The sequence below is a fragment of the Hermetia illucens genome, chromosome 2, assembly GCF_905115235.1.
Source record: "Hermetia illucens chromosome 2, iHerIll2.2.curated.20191125, whole genome shotgun sequence".
Taxonomy (NCBI): Eukaryota; Metazoa; Arthropoda; class Insecta; order Diptera; family Stratiomyidae; genus Hermetia; species Hermetia illucens.
The window spans coordinates 173,724,607-173,742,417 of record NC_051850.1 but is presented as its reverse complement, the minus strand read 5'-3'; the positions used below and the strand labels follow the sequence as shown (position 1 = coordinate 173,742,417).

Here is a 17,811-nt window from a genome sequence, read left to right as displayed (position 1 = left end):
AATACGCTTTGAGCGGTAAATTGGTCCATTTGAATGGTAATGTATAAAAGATGAATTAAATGACAAAAAAAGATACTCCATCTAGTTATAACTATTCCAAGTTTTTGCACATTAAATGCAATTATCACTATTTGGTTACAATTGGATTTTTATTGTAAATATCTACGATTGTCACAATAGTGTTCCAGTTTAGTCGCTTTTACTCTTCAGAACGTTACAAAAGTTTCCGCTTACGCAATGCAGTTGCAACAGTTTGTATTGTGGATTCTATGGTTCTTTTGCATATTACTGACCTTCTCATTCAATTCAGGTAAATATCAAATGTATATTTTTGTTATTGTTCCAATAGTTTACCACGGATTGCATTGAATCTATGAGCTTATTGCGTTTTAGTTTATTCCGAAAAGTTAGGGTCGTAAACCCTTTTGAAATTTGTTTTTGTCAAACTATTTATTTAGTAGTGTATTGACTTCAATTGTCATACTTAAAAAACTATAACTAAGAAAAGGATATGGTATTGACTTTATTATTCATAATTCGCAGAAATCGATTAGATGATTAGCAGTAGATTTCGTGTTATGGGTGGAATTGCCTTTCAATATTATTTTATTTAACATTTTACACGTAGGAGCTTTTTCTGAGTATTCTGGGCGCAATTTGACATTATTGTTTCCATATAGATGATGGCTTCGAGGATTTGCATATCCTTGGTTGTTTAATTTTGGAATAATACTAATTTTCCTTCACCTTCACCTATTGCCCTTATAGACTTTCCGGGTGGGATCATCCTCATCCATATGGATTAAGTGACCCGCCCACCGTAACCTATTGAGCCGGATTTTATCCACAACCAGACGGTCATGGTATCACTCATAGATTTCGTCGTTATGTATGCATCGGTTCCTGGTGACTTATGGTGATTAAGCCGATGAATTGCAAGGACTGTTTCTTCTATGCTTGGTGGTGGGAGCATTTGTCCGTCGTCTTCAGTTGGCGGGAATTCCAACTCGCCGACATTTTGGTTGTTGAGCAGTTCATCAAAATACTCAACCCATCGCTCAATATCTCAATCATTCTGTCGGGAATCCCTTTTTTTCTCGGCAGGATGAGCATCGAGGTGTATAAGGCTTCCTCCTGCTGACTTGTTGGTAAAACTTCAGCGAATGGTGCGATTGCTCCCTGTACTTTTATTAGGTCACAGACTTGTTGGTTCTTCCAGGCTTCCTTTTTCCGTCGATGAAGTCACTTCTCCGTTCGACGGAGTTCGTGATAGCTAGCTTACATTCATCGTCAAACCTGCCGTTCCCAATTTTTTTGCGTCTGGGGGCAAGTATCTTTGTGGCCGTATCAAAGATAACATTCTTCAGGTGGTTGTGAAGATCATTTGTTGATGCTTCATTTCCAGGATCTCTGTTGACTGCGGTTATTGCGGTTTCCATTTCGCCCTGTGTTGTGAATGGCTTCGGTATTCATTCTCACCTGATTGTCAAAGAGGATTGCAGCTGGTGTCGTAATTCGAGTTTGGAGCACTACGCCAACGAGATAGTGGTGCGAGTCTATATTGGCCCCCCAATATGTTCTGACTTCCATCAAGGCTGAGAGGTGGCGGCGTTCAATCAGCACGTGGTCAATTTGCTTGAAAGTGGTCCCGTGCGGAGGGGCCCACGTATGTGTGTGGACCGCTTTTCGTGCAAACTTCGTGTATTTCCAACGACTATTTCGTGCGATACTGCAAACTGAATAATCCGCAGCCCGTTATGATTGGCATCACTATGTAAGCTATGGAAGCCGACGTAACGCGTGAATGCTCTGTCCCTACTTAGCTGTTGAAATCTCCAAGTTTGATTTTGATATCACACTTGGAACAGGCTTCGAGGGTCCGCTTAGCTACCTCGTAGAAGGTATCCTTCTCCGACTTTGCAGTCTGCTCTGTAGAGGCGTAAACATGTATGAGGCTTTTGCTTATATTTTGAAAGCCGATAACAGTAGGTTTCATTTTTGGGTGACTAAGATACCTACTCCGAGCGCATGGCTTACTGGATGGCTACTATAATATATGGTGTAGTGGTTCTTCTCCAGGAAACCGATCCCTGTCCAAGGTATTTCTCGCAACGCTGTTACATGAGGCTAATATTGGGGCAAGGCATCGGCTAGCTGCTTGGCAGCTCCATTTTTGTGTAGGGAGCGCACGTTTCATGAGAAAATGCGCAAATCGTTATTGCGTTTTCGTTGCCGGTTTCGCCGTTGTATAGCCAGGCTCCTCCTTTTTAGAAGTGCCTTTTGTAGCTTCGTAACGGTTTGTTTTCTGTGTAGAGTTGTCAGCTCTACCTAACCCCCAACCTGTAGGACCAGTGGGTACAATTTGTCCCGTTTTTAGGCGCGGGAGACTCGTCTTCATCCTTCCCTGTCTGAAGTTTTCTATTAAGAAAGAACTCCCAGCGATCACCACGTGGAGGTGGAAATAGGGTTTGGTAGTAGAGTTGTTGGTGTTGGTTTAGCAAGCGTGGCCATCAATTCACGATATAAGTTTTGGCGTGAATTGCCAGGTGCGCGAGTAAAGAGTCAAAATGTACGCACTTAAAGTGAGGCAGGACTCATTTTCGGAAACTACCGAACCCAAAAATCCAAAAAAATCAGGGTTTAGTTCTTAGATGAAATCTAGGCCTCAAAAATGTCCCACTCCGATATCTGCTCAAATAAACTTATTAATAGTATATTACCAACTTTTAGAAATTTACTGAAAAAAATCCCTTAAATTCATCCTAGGAGTGCCAACATCCAGGACAGTCTCATGCATAAACGTGCCAAGTTTCATGAAAATCCGACTATTAGTGTCAAAGTTATAGCGATACACACTTATCAATTTACTCCGAATTCACCGCATCCTAAGCTATACAAATAAGATGCTGACGTTATAACGAGAATAATTGACATTCGAATGAAATATTAAAATTCCATTCATTAAACTCAGAGTGCGAAGCGTATGAGGTTGACTATTATCTATACAGGGCTTTCTAGAGGGCAATGGAATTTTTAACTATGTGACACGGAGCTGTCATGCACTCGTCGCTCCTCACATCTTCTTCTTTTTCTTCAGCCTTTGTCCCATTCACAAGCGGGGTCGGCTCGACATAATCGTTTTGGCCATTTTATTTTATCAAACGCCTGATTTGGATGTAATCGCGAGGCTTTTGAATCCCCATCCAGCGTATCAAGCCACCACTATTTTGGCCGGCCATTTGGTCGCTTACCGTTGACTTCGATGTTCAGTTCAATATTGGCAAGTGAACTAGCCTGGAACCGTTTGACACATTACTTCGGGCTTGCCCTCCCGCTCTCTCGGCTTTGGGGGCCAAGTCAAGGAATTCTTTTCACCAACGGGAGGGAAGGGGAAGTTGTTAGTTCCGGGAACCCCTTCCCATCCGATCCCTTCGACGGTGGAGTTCAATCTTCTTCGCAATAAGAAGAGCCTAAACATAATGGGCAACGCGACTCCAGCTACCAGCGCTCTTCTGCATCTGACAATGTTGTCTGGAGGGAGCTTACTTGTGTCTTCATAAAGTTGCTGACAAAAGCCGTCTCCCAGCTTTCTCATCAGAGAAAGGTGTGTTGAGCGTCGTCCGCCACTCCATTGCAGAACACACAATCATGAGATCGCGCCTTCCCAATCTTGTGCTGGAAAGACTGAAAACCTCCATGCTTAGAAGTAGGGTAAGGAAGTAATCAATCGCACCGTGTGTTCGGTTCAGCCACGGATCTAAATTGTCGATGAGCCGCACAAAGCGTTGCCACTCGTTAAGGGTGCGTTTACGTTCCCCACGGCAACCACCTCTCTTAAGTTTTCGCCCTTACGGCGGTAGATAGCTTTACGCTTCTTGGTAGGGTGGACAACGGGATCACTCCCGCGATCACCATCACCGCCGGTTCTGAAATAGTGCGATACGCAGACGCTACTCGTAAAGCTCGTCATTTCTCCACTTGAGCAAGGTGTTTACGATGCACTTCCTTATCAAGGGCATCAGCCATATCTCCGTGTTATAGAGCAGAATCGACTGCGTTGCTCACATAAGGAGACGTCTCCTAGTAGATATAGAGCCCCAGCATTTGCGATTAGCCGACTCAAGGCCGAGACTCCAGTTGCAGCCCAGTCCGTTGCAGCTTTGATTTGTTCGAAGAAGCTCATCTTCAAGCCGAGCATTAAACCAAGGTATTTAACCGCTGATTTTGACACTATTGTCAACTCGTCGATCGATATGGGATGTAGGGTCGGGAGTCTCTTTCTGATCAAGATGAATACTTAAGTTTTTTGCAGCGCACGCTGAAACCATGAGCAGTCATCTATCCACTTACTCGTCGCATGGATATGCCAAGACTACTTTGTGCCTGTTCAACAGTTCGTGCGGCAACAAATGCCGCAATGTCGTCTACATAACTGACCAGACGCGACTCTTCGGGCATATTGAGTCTCAGCAGACTATCGTAACAAGCGTTCCAGAGCTCCTAGGATGGTTCATTGTGCTACTCCCGACGTGATGTCCATCCTTCTCTGGCCCTCTAGCGTCTCATAGAGCAGGGAGCGGCCTTTCAGATAATGCTTCAATATTCGCAAGAGATAGTTTGGCACGTGGAATGAGGCCTAGCATATCTGTTCATTTTACGGTGTTGAATTTATTTCTGACATCAAGCGTTATGAGGACCACTATCCATCGAGATTGACGGCTGAGTGCCTCGGCTCGATGAACCGCATCCACGACCTCCATAACAGCATCTACTGTGGATTTCCCTGTTCTGAACCCGAACTGCCTTGGGGATAAGTCCCCAGCAGTGCGGATCGCGATCCCGGCCGTGTCAAGCATACACAGCGGTCGGTATGCAGATGGGAGCTCCGGGTCTCCTTTTTCCTTGCTCTATCGCGCGAGTCAGGCCTCCTTGAAGCGACAAGAAAAAATGCCTTCCTTAAAGCAAGCTCTGAACACCCCATTAGCAAGTCTGGCCTCTGGTCTTACAGCAGCTTGTAAATCTCCGCCGGGATGCCATCAGGACCTGGCGCCTTCTTGTTTTTAATAATGAGAACCGTTTCTTCGTGCTCTCTCATTATGAAAAGGGGGCAAGCCTCGACGCTTTCCGTGTTATTGCCACCAACCCATATAGGATGTCTGGGGAAGAATGTCCGTACAATGCGTTCCATCTGGTCGGTAGTTCACAATGCCTCGGGGATAAATTATCTACCTCTGTTTTTAAGGCTTGTTCTCGGAGCTTATGAACGGATCAGCATTGACTCGAGTATACGTGGTCTACTAACAACGGTTCAATACAGGGTCCTGAAGAGGCTGACTCCTGATATACGCGATAACTACCACGCTGGCAGAGCTGGTTTTACATCACCCCTTCGACTTGGGCTGAGATCTGTCGACACTCAGAGCACTCTAGCGTGTCCCGGCGTATACCGGTCACCCGCAGTTCGCTCTTCAACCAATACCTTTCTCAAGTCTACCTACCTAGGACTCACGGATACTGTCAGCTAGGGGGTCATAACTACTTGCTCGGGTACTTTCGGACACGTCACTCCCTGCAACGTGAACGATTTGTTAAAGATCGCAAATGACCCTTGAGACTGGCGTTTGATTGGATTAGATTGATCGGTTTGGATACCTTTTAGATTTTTCATCTATTCGTGACAGGAATTACTCTAGGACCAGATTTGTCATTATCATTTGGTTATATAAAATGGCAATCCGAAAGAGAGCTTGTGTGGATGCCTCAGGCTTCACAAAGGAGTGAACAAAAGAGATACTTATATTTACCATAGTTATTATGAGTTGCAGTAATTTATATTCTATTTTAATTTATCTACCGTCCAGTATCTGAAATTAGCTATCTATCTTAGTATAGAAAAACTCGATTAATAGTATGATCCAAATATTTTACTATAAATTTGTTAAAAATCAACGAATACTGAAGGACACCAGCTGGACTACTTTACGTCGAAATATCCGATGATCAGCTGTGAAAGTTTTCCAGATTCTCATTGTATCTTTATTAGGAAAAACCTGCATATTCTTCCTGTTACTATTGCATGAATAGCAGCGATGTTGTAACCGAAATGTGAAATTTGTTGCTTTTAATTTTAGAGAGTGTTGAAGCGAAAAAGCGTTAAACCATTACAAAAGTGGGTGACTCTACGCTGCATGCACGCATAAAAGTAGCAAAAAGATGCGTAACATTATGAATATGAACTTTATAGTGAAATAGTCAAATTGTTTATTTTAAAATAGATATTTCTAGTCAAGATGTAGCAGAGTTACTTCAGTTGTGATTGGGAATTTAGATGCAATAGTCGTTGGTACTTGTAATACAGGAATAACAGATAAAATAAGTTTTAGTGAAATATCGTTTGTGATTAATTAATTGGCTGTGATTTACTCTGAAAATGCTAATAAGTGAATGGTGTTTAAAACTATACGCTTGGCCTGTGCTCCTGCAACTTGCAAAGTTAAAAGGGCTTTGTCCATGGACTACGGGAAAAAGAACTACTAGTTTTCCGTTTATAACACTGCCGCCTGGTGCTACCCTTGGAACTACAACTACTTCAACGGGATTTCCTACATTCTTTCCAACCTTGCCGACAATTCCAACGTTACCAACAATACCCTCGTTACCGACATTTCCAACATTCCCCACAATTCCAACGTTACCGACGATTCCAACTTTGCCTACAATTCCTACAGCGCCGACTATTCCCACGTTGCCCACAATTCCTACGGCTCCGACTATCCCCCCATTACCTACAATTCCTACAGCTCCTACTATACCTACGTTACCTACAATTCCTACAGCGCCAACGATCCCTACACTTCCCACTATTCCTACTGCACCCACAATTCCTACCTTTCCAACCCTACCAACGTTACCAACCATCCCATCTATTCCTACGCTACCCACGATACCGACTGGTTTACCAATACAATGTTTACCTTCACCACCAATTTGTAACGCTGATGGTTCCAGTCCCATCCCTTTATGTCCTTGCATTGACCCCCGGCAATCGGCTTTGGCAGCATTGATAGAGGCTGTGCGAAGAGGTCAAATCCCGAGTGGACAGTGGCCCCAGGTTCCTCAACTACCTCAACTGCCGCAATTTTCGCAATTGTCCCAATATCCTCAATCACCCCCTCAACCACCCCGGTTTCCACAACTACCACAAATTCCTCAACCACCGCAACTGCCAAACGTGTACTATGGATAAAGTTTGTGTGATCTCCTTAAAATTTATATCCTTATAAATACTCAGTTGGAATAAATTGCAATTGGTTCATAGTGTAATGAATAGATGTGGGCATTATCGTGGAATTAAAGCTACAAACATAATTTTAATAATTTATTTAAATAAATAAAAATAAAATTAAAAATAAATAAATAAAATAAAATATCAATAATCAAACCTTTGGATCCTTAAATTATTTTAGTAATTTCACTAATTTTATTATACTTTATTTTCGTGTTATAAATCATATCAAACCAACCAAAAATAACAACGTAATCATAAACGTGTTACGCACTGATTACAGCCCAAAACTGTTTGACGCCATATAACCAAAATGGATACTGCACAAGAGCAAGCCTTTGCACACAAATCGGCGATAATTTTCTCCAATACAATATGCAAACCAATAATCGAGCTACGTATAGTGATTATCTTGGCAATTCCGTATGTGGATTTGATGGATACGATTATCTGGTGAGATAGTTTGTTTATCACCAATAAAATCTTTCATTTGTTATATATCTCGCATTTTCATTTCGTATCTTTTCATCATTTTTTCATCCCTAGGTTTGCTGTCAAAACCCTTCTGCCACAAATCCTTCAAATATCTACAATCAGATAGCAAGTATCTACACACCGTATCAGCCTGCTGGACAAGTGTTCCAATTTGGTCCTGCAGGAGGAACCACAACTGGCAGTTCGGGCAACTATCCCCCATATGCTCAGCAAGGCTATCCGGGAAACTATCCAATTTATGGTTATCCTGGTAGTTCAGTGGGAGGAGGAAGTTATGGACAGTATACTCTGCCAAGAGAGAGTATTTGTGGACTTAGTTCTGCGTCAACGAACCGGGTTGTAGGAGGTAACGAAGCACAAAGAGGTAAGTGATCTTATGTATATTTTAAAGTGAAAGATACATATCTATGTTCATATTTATTTACGCTAAAAAATATCCCTGGTTTCTCCAGACCCAGCACGCAAGGTACCATTATTTATTATTATTATGGTTGACGGGTGGTGGCGGATTCAGCTTGCGCACTGCGTCCTTGAGCAGACCCAGCAATCAGGAGATGTTAAGGTTCAATCTACTGTCGAGTGCAGGGTCGCTGGGTAGTCCTAGGTTCTCCCCGTACATCAGATTTGCGGCACTTGCAGGAAATTCGTCGCAATTGACTGCCCTGAGGCAAATAGGATGACCAAGGAGGGTCGCCATTATAGTGGATTTCAGCGCACAGTGTCCTCTTTCGAGCGTCCCATTTAGCTGCTAGGTTGTCCGTTAGTATTTAAAGGCTAGAAATTTATCTAACTTCGAGACAAGGGAGAACTCGAACTGCATTCGCTGGGCCGTGATTACATTTGCCGGCGCACTGAGGAGTAGAATCCGCTTTCAATAGAGGGACTCGGCACATAATTGTGCAGAAATGTCTTTCAGATGCACCGCCTCAAGCCACCGTGTAAACCTATCGATGATTGTGAAGCAATACCTGAAACTCTGCATGTTTTACAAAGGGCCGATTACATCGAGATGGGCCAAGAATTAATATCCTTGTTTATGGGCGGCCAAAAATATTTTGCGGTGACTAACCGATTCGTTTTGTCTTGATGCCTGGATGCGCTAGATAGTTTTTTTTTCCGGTAGGGAGGGGAAATACATTTATGCACAAAGTGCTGGACTCCTGTCCCAGACAGACTACCGGCTAAAACACCCCCTGATGCATCCAGGACTCTGACCCGGAACCGTCCGACAGGCCAGGTCGATTCAATATAGGAGCAAAAGCCCGTGGATTCAGGGACCCTTAGCTACCTTAGCTGTACCGTGTCATTCACCTCCTTGTGTTTTCGCTCTGCAGCAAGGCCTCAATTATGGTGTCCAGGGACGTTTGACACCCTTCTATCGAAAGGCGATGGTGATGGCGCTCCCACCTTTTGCAGAAGAAAAAGGTGTGGCAGGCATCATACATTACTTCCCTGCAATAAATACTGTCGGGTGACCGTGATTTCCCAATTGTGTGCAGGTAAGATCGAAAATATCCGTGCCCACTGGAACCCGGGGTAGCTAATAGTCAACCTCATTGTGCTTTCGATTGAACCATTGCCGCACGTCTTTTATGAAATGCGCGGTCCATCTACCTCTCGATTTTTTTCCCAAGATTGCTGCCATGCGCAGAGAGTGCGAGCTGTTTCTTCAAAAGCGACAACTTCCTTATTTCCCTCCTCTTTCCTGAGGTATATAAGTTCCACTCGACAACATTACAGCTATCTCCAAGATGGTACGATAGGTGGACACAACTCGAAAGCCGCAGAGGCCTTGTCTTTCTAGGCGCTGGCGGGGTATTTCCTTACTGAGGGAGTCAGCTCATATTTCGGAACCATAAAGGAGAACGGACTGAACCGCACTCATCAGTAAGCGATGTCTGCTGGATAAGAAACCACCGACGCTAGATATTAGCCGACAAATCGCAAACATTCGAGCTGCAGTCTTGTCTGCAGTTTTGCAAATCTGCTCATCTTCGTGTCTATCAGGTATTATACCGGCAGCTTTGGCAACACCATGGTTTCACCAACATGAATAGGGAGGATTGTGGAAACGCTCTCCTTGGTCAGGGCAACGACTTTAGTTTTCTTCAGAGCTAGGGAGAATCCTTACTCAGCCACCCATTTGCTTGCTCGCCGCGTAACCATTCCCAGTGTGTGCTGAGCTTGTTTAACTGTGCGTGTGGTAACCTGTGCCGTAACATTGTCCGCATATCCGAATAGATGCGATTTAATAGATATCTTGAGTTGTAGGAGGCTATCGTATAAGGCGTTCCAAGGATAGATTACTGAGCCACCCCCAATGTTACCTTCATTCTGCTCTGTTCTTCCCGGGTCCCGTAAAATAGGGCATGGTCCTTTAAATAGTCACTCAACATTCGAAATAGGGGGCCTGGCATTTGGAAACAATTTTCCAGTGCCTTAAGCATGTTGCATCACCTTATAGAATTAAAGGCGCTTCTTACGTCGAGGGTTACAAGGAGCACCACTTCCCGAAATTAGCGATTGTGTGTTTTGGCCAGTTTTATCATTTGGACCACCTGCTCAATGGCATCAATTGTGGACCGCCCTGTTCTAAAACCATATTGTGTGGGTGAGTAGTCATCCGCAGCACATATTGCGTCAGTCAGTCGTGGCTTGATCCACAATAGGGTGCCTGGAGTATGAAAACGATTTTCCAGAGCCTCAAGCATTATCACACTACCACACAGAATTAAAGGCGCTTCATATGCCGAGGGTCACAAGAAGCACCACTTGCCGATAGTCGCGACTATATGCCTTAGTCAGTTTAACGTTTGGACCACCTGCTCAATGGCATCTCTTGTGGACCGCCCTGCTCTAAAACAATATTGTCTTGGTGAGTAGTCTCCTGCAGTAGATATTGCGTCAGTCAGTCATGTCTTGATAAGCTTCTCAAGTAGTTTCCCCGCTGTGTCCAACATACTGAGCGGACGATACGCTGATGGCGCCTCTAGGTCACCCTTGCCTTTGCTTATCAGCACAAGTCACACACCCTTCCAGTGGGAGGTAAAAACACTCATTGTCAAACATGCGCCGACTAGCAAGTCCGGTTTGTGTTTATATATCATTTTCGACACTTCGCTGGGAATACCGTCCGGCCCTGGTGCTTTTTTGTTCTTCATGGACAGGATCGCCCACTCTAGTTCACTTGCAGTGAAGAGAGGGTATACCTCAGTACACACTCCTTCATCGAAAGTGTCAGTTCGGATGGGGTAGACAGGAAAAGGGCCTGCACGATTTCTTCCATCTTCACTGTTTCCATAGAACAAGGCGACTGTTGAGCACCGAGGTTGTTGGAAACCAGCTTATAACCCAGGCTCCATGGCTTTCTGTTTACTTCGTTGGTTAGCTCCTGCTAGCAGCGTGCCTTCTACCGGTTGATTTCGTGGCAGAGTTCCTTTCTCCCACTCTTATACTCTGCTATTCTAAGTGCGAACTCGACTTGGCCTCTGTGCACGGAGCAATCGGCCGAAGTCTCAGCCAATTCCGTCGAAGCCTGCAATTGTAGCCGTCCACCAGTACACGGGTAATTTGCCGGGACGCATTTTTTTTTGGGAGCTAATGCATTGTAAGCTGCAGTAATAAGGCTCATTGTTGAATGAACTAGCTATTCAGCTGTAGTTCTTCAGTCTTCGCCTGGGTCTCCTCGCTAACCTCTTGAGAGAGATTCGACAAATTTTGCCACGTCGATTTTTCCGATGTTCCACTCCATATTTGTTTACCAGACGTAAGAATATTGGGAAGGGCCGTTTGTCATTCGAAGGAAATGTATTGATGATCGCTTGCCGTGAAATCTTCCAGTATCTTCCATCGTTGGACCGCTGACATTAAGGACTCCATAGCGAAAGTTACGTCAGAGATGATGACCTCTTCCTTGAAGATATGAGCCACATCTTCTTTATGCAGATCGCGGTTCTTGCAATGGACACAGCACTTGGCGAATCACAAATCTTCGCTACACTTGTAACACAAACTGCTTCTATCCTGCATTTGCAAGCCTCTGCTGTATATCCGTACGCCCAGCACTTAACACAGCGGGTTACAACTGCTCTTCACCTTATTCTGCATCTTTATTTTCCCGGAACGGAGAGCTTGGCTCGCGTCTTCTCAGTGATAGCGACAATGGCCAATTTTTATCTTCTAGAGTTAACAGGCATAACTCCCACCTTAAGATTGCCTACATCTCGGTAATCCTGATGCTCTGGATCCTCCGGTGCGCCTCCGCAGATAGGACAATTCGGAGAATCATCCAACGCAAAGCAGTGCAGATACTGCGTGTAGCAACCACTGTATCCCGGGAGGAACTGGATAATATAGTAGTTGGTCTCCCCATGTTTCCGCTCAATTTGGTATCAACTATGACCCTCAGATATTTGATAGTCGGCTTTCATTCCACCGTATATCCAGCGACTTCTATTTTCACAGTGTTATTTTTCCTCCGGTTGGTTATTAAGATCGCTTCCGTTTACGCGTCCCCCAAGGTCAGCCCCGCTCTTTCTTGCCAGGACTTTACCGCTCTTATTGTTTCCGTCAAGTAGACCTCCACATCTTCTGGGTGTTTTGCTGTAAAAACCACAGCTAGGTCGTCAGCAAAGCAAACAATCGTAGTTCCCTCTGAGACGGGAAGAACAAGCACCCCATTATACATGATACACAAGAGAGGACCAAGTATCGAAGCCTGTGGTACCCTGGCTCTGCCAATGTACTCTTTGGGGCTCTCATCCGCCACGTATCAGAGAGTTAGTTTTCCACCAAATTCTCTAAATACCCGGAGACGCCTAAGTCAACCAGCGCCCCTTTAAATCTGTTCCAGTTGGCCAAGTTGAATTGGTCTTTACATCCAGCGCAACACGGCATAGCAGCCGCAAGAAATCAGTGCACCTTTTGCCTGGTTTACTACGATGCTAATTGCGTCCACCGCAGACCGTTCTCGTCGGAAACCAAACTAGCGTTCCGAAAACCCATTGCTGACTTTGACGATGGGTAGGAGTCTGTTGTAGGTAACTCTTTCCGTTATCTAGGCAGACAGGACGATACGAAGCTGGGTTTCCATGTGGCTTGCCAGGTTTCGGAAGCAACACTGACTTTAGCTTTTTCCACTGGACAGGGAATACTCTTTCTTTTATGCATCCCTCGAAGGTGTTGGCGAAAAGGTCGGGCCTAGTCTTCACTGCCAGTTTCGAACCTCGGTGGGGGATGCCATCGAAACCTGGGCCCTCGTTTTCACCGATCCTACCACATATTTGCCGCAGCTCCTCCAAAGTTACAGGAGGTATTATGCCCTTATTTAGCTGGACAACCAGAGTGGTAAAAATTTGTTTCAGGATGCGCGGACAGGTCACCTGGGGTGATTTCTGCAGCCTTTTCATTACTGCTCTGTACGTCTCGCCCCAAGGGTTTATGTTGGCATGGTCACATAGCTGTTTGTAGCAGCTCTTTTTGCTTCTCCGAATGGTTTCTGCTAGCAGCCACGCAGTTGCTTCTGTGCCACCGGGTTTTCCCCTGAACCTTTGGCAGAGTCTCCTTGCTCGGAAACATGCGGCTCGCAAACTTGCGATTTCATTATTCCACCAGTAGTTGGGTTGCCTACTGGAGAGCAATCGTCTTCTGGGTATAGTAGCGTCGGATGCTTGCCTCACTCATCGGTGATTTGGGTGGGTTATTTTCTAGCCGTACCATTCAGGGATATGTCGGGTTTGAGTGCCGCGGAAAACGTGACCCCTCAAAAGCTTTCGCTGTCCAGTCGAGCATACCACCCGGCATTCTGCGAGAACTCTTTTTCGAGCTCGATCCGCCCTTAATTTCCATGCAGATTGCCTGGTGGTCGCTGTGAGTGTGGTCCTCACTGATATGCAAAGCGACTCTACTAGCTAAAGCGGTACTCACGTATGTCAGGTCCGATATAGACCCCAGGCCCCTTCCCCGTAAAGTGTACAAGGCCTCAACATTCGCCAGAACAATGTCAAGTTCCGCGAATGCTCCGAGGAGAACATGCCCCCTCACATTAGTTTGCCGGCTGCTCCACTCAAAAGCCTACGTATTAAAATCATTTGCAATTATGGTGCGCCAACGTCCTACTGCATCCAAAACCATAGCTGCAAGCATCCGCTCATACTTGGCAAGTGTAGCACTGGGTGGGACATAGCAGTTAGATGAGGACGCCTTTCACCTTCGCTCTGATGAAGTTCTCCTTCGGGTGCTTCATTATCTCCCCGAAGGCTTGTTCTCCACAAGCCCATAACGCTGCTTGGCTCGTTTGATCTTTGACCCAAATGCTACCACCGTGGCTTCGATATGATTCACTAATTATGACCGCACCTATGTTTTTCTGGCCGATGGTTCGCGAGAGTGGATTCTTCGCCGCCTCGCAGTGGTTGAGGCTGATTGTATCAACCTCATCTGCGACTTGTGTTAAGGACTCTCCTGTATTCCGGGGATCTACTGCTGCCTGCAATGTGCCGATGAAGAAGACCCTACGTTCCTTTGCATAGTAGGCAATTTGGGACTGCTCCATAATCCTTGCTGATGTGGCCCTCCACTTCGCATTTCCGGTAAACTTTCGACCTGTCATCGGCACTGAAAAATGCTTTCGGGATATGATCGAAGCCAAGGCATCTAAAGCACCGCTTAAGCGATACCTGCTCTCTAAGGCGAGACATAGCCCAGCCCATTTTTACTTTCCCTTCTGCCGATAGTTTGAGCGCCGCATCTACTGGTAGACTGATGATAGCGGTTTGTGCCTCACTGTAGGCTTTTTGTAGCGTCTTTACTGCTGACTATTCAAGTCCAATGAGGCCGATTTGTTTTTCCAAAGCCTCGCGAACCTCCTCCGTCGTGGTGACATCATCTATATCCTTGCAGACAATAGAGATTTCTGGTCTGCTAGCCCTGATTTCGGTTTCATGTCCCAAGCACTATCCGATTTGGCTCAAGAATTTATCCGCGGTTATATCCTTGGACTTCTTGAGCTGCAGCATAAGGTCTCCTTTCTGAAACCGTCTAATGCGGCTAACATTATCTCCCAAAATGGTAAGTTCGGGGACTACCTTCCCTCTCTTGAGACTGCGTATGACCTATCGCCACGCTTGGAAATGATCATAACCTCCGGTCGTATCTTCCTACTTTTCCAGAGGTGCCACCTTTCTCCAGGTTTCAACATCCTCTTTAGGGGTTTCGCACTTTCTCCCCGAAATTGCGGCTACATGAGATTCTCCAGTAGCTTGAACAGTCCTCTTCACTCGGTTCACTTTTTTGGGAGTTGAGCCTTTTTTCACTTAGTGGATTGCTGGCCAGTTGACTCGTTCAACCGCTCGCGCAGCCCTTTCCCGGTTTCTCCTCTGAGTTTTTTGTGGGCGCCAATTGTGTTGCCTGGCTTACTTTTGCCTTCGCTCCTCTTTCATCCTGGGCCTTGCCGTCCGCCAACCTAATGCCCTGAATCATAGTCCTTATACTTTGATGGATATTCTGGCGTTCCTTGATGAATTCGCAAAGCTCTAGGATTTTTTACCTAGTGCGATGAAGGCAGCGCCCGATTTGTCGCTACAGCTTATGTCGCACGGTATAGTAGTTACAAGCTCGATGGGACACGCCTGATGGGAGATTTGGCAGCTCCATACAGGTACCATTTAGAACCTGCGCAACAGAGGTCTGCTTCCTTCCTGACGTCTTATTAGACTAACCTCAATCGTGCTTTTGCTTGTCCTTGCTTTTTGGACAGTGGTTTTTGTTGGTTGTAGTCTTCGCAGTATCCCAAAGTTGACCACGGTTCTACTGCTTGATGGCCCAACTTCTCCCTTTTTGCATATAATTAATTGGCTTTCAGAGTTCCGATATGTGCCTCCGCCTTGCGAGTCTGTTTGTGGTACGGGGCCCAGCTTGTTTGATTTTAGCTTTTTTTATTTTAATTCATGTACTCATTTGGTTCCTACGAGTATGGGGTCTAGAACGTCTGCCGTGCCACAACCCCCCTAAGCACACCAAGGTCAAACTTATTCACTGAGGCGTCCAGGTATCAGTGAGGCTCGGTTCGAATGCAGTCAGTTACCCTCGACTGCAAATTCTCCAATGGGCATGGTTCGCATGGCTGCCTGGAGTGGGTAAGGCGTTTTTCGACTCCCCAGAGATCCGTTGCGTTTTGTTGATAGTAGGGTCAACTCGTACAAGGGGTGGCTGTCATCAGTCACCAACGGTGTTGGTAGACGTAAAGCGTGATATCCCCAGCGAAGAAAGGCATATCACCCTCAGAGAGAGGCAGGTCGGGCCCAGAAAGCTATATTCCACGTCAGTCGATCGTGCAGTATACTAGAACGAGGATCTTAAATGTTCGAGGTCTTAACTTCAGGTTCCACGCCTGTTTCACATTATACTAAGCTGAAGATATAAAGGTTAGATATTCATATATGTAACAATTGTGATTTTTCAGGTGCTTACCCTTGGATTGCAGCCCTTGGATATGAAACTCAAGGATACGGTGGAGTACCTCGATTCCTTTGCAGCGGGAGCCTAATAACACAAAGGCACGTTCTAACCTCGGCACATTGTGTAACTGCCGAGTTGTATTCAGTTCGTCTAGGAGCCCATAACATAAACGCAAATAATCAGCAGGGAGTTAGTGACGTCGCCATTCAAACTAAAATCCTTCATCCAAATTTTGATTCGAGGACGATCACAAATGATTTGGCACTATTGAAGTTAGTCCAAGACGTTCCGATAACATGTAAGCCTTTGAGATTTTGAGATTTCTGGATGAAGGCTGATATCGTTTTCAACATTTCAGCCACTATTCGCCCAATATGCCTTCCTGTGTCAGAGCCGCTTCGTTCAATGGATTACACAAGCTACAATCCATTCATTGCTGGTTGGGGTGCAGTAACATTCCAAGGACCAACTTCGGCTGTTCTCAGAGATGCCCAAATTCCAATAATTAATACAAGGACCTGTGAAGCAAATTACCGTACTCGGTTTCCTACAGTTTCACTTGGCAATGATGTTAGTAAAAGCTACTTAAATTGCAGTTGTGAAAATGACTTTTCATTGAGTATCCTTTCTTATAGATTATCTGCGCTGGTGATGGAGTCAGGGATGCCTGCCAAGGTGATTCTGGTGGACCATTGATGTTACCTGAAGTAAGTTGCTTGACATAATGCCATAATTATATCTAATATCTGCTTTTCAAGCTTTCGCCCGATAGAACCAGATACAATTTCTACCTAATTGGGGTGGTGTCTTATGGATATGAGTGTGCCCGTGCGACTTTTCCAGGGGTCTATATGAGAGTATCTCCATTTATACCATGGATTGAGAGCCAATTGAATGTGTGAAATTTAGAATTAATGTTAACCATTATATCTGTAACTAATAATAAATATAGAATTAAAGCATATTTTAGAAACTGAAAAGTTAGAAGTATCTTTAAGGACATCATTGGCCTTTTCAACTTTGATCTATTCTTAAACTATTGCAACATACTTTTAAGGGGAATCCCCTACGAGTAGATGACTCCAGTGCGTGGTCACCCAGAGAATAGATTTCAACAGCAAATCCTATTGATTTTCTCGTATGCGGAGGAATTTCATGGCCAAACCAGTGGAACTTTTCCAATGCAATATCACAATATTCCTCTGACTGCATAGACTATTACATTCCAACCGACTCTATAGCCTTTCAAAATTTGCATAAATGGCTTCACTGTTTAATTAACGAAACCTGTGTTGTTAGTCGCATATCGTCACCTAATTGAGGCTGATACATTCTATTTTCATGTAACTAGAACGAACGTAAAAGACAGGTTTAGACCTGTAAAATGGTGTATAAGTTGCGGGGTCTGGGTGGTCGGAAAATGGCCTTGAAATGAAGGAATCTTGAGAAAAACTTTAAACGCTCATATCTCCGTTAATATTGAGAATTTCGAGAAAAGGAGCTTAATTCGTGATCACTTGTATAGAGGAGGTTTAGACTTGGAAAATGGTGTGTAGGTTGGGGGGTCCAGGTGC

At 44.9% G+C, this 17,811-nt stretch overlaps 1 protein-coding gene across 1 annotated transcript; it reads left to right on the top strand.

Annotated features, from left to right (window-relative positions):
• The first annotated feature begins 200 nt into the window (after positions 1-200).
• LOC119649179 (venom protease) lies at positions 201-17,190 on the top strand. Its single transcript, XM_038051206.1, has 7 exons — positions 201-310; positions 7,569-7,738; positions 7,832-8,144; positions 16,242-16,535; positions 16,596-16,807; positions 16,873-16,944; positions 16,996-17,190. Exons 1-7 carry the CDS (start codon positions 238-240, stop codon positions 17,137-17,139), a joined length of 1,278 nt encoding a protein of 425 aa, XP_037907134.1. The 5' UTR covers positions 201-237; the 3' UTR covers positions 17,140-17,190.
• The last annotated feature ends 621 nt before the right edge of the window (positions 17,191-17,811 follow it).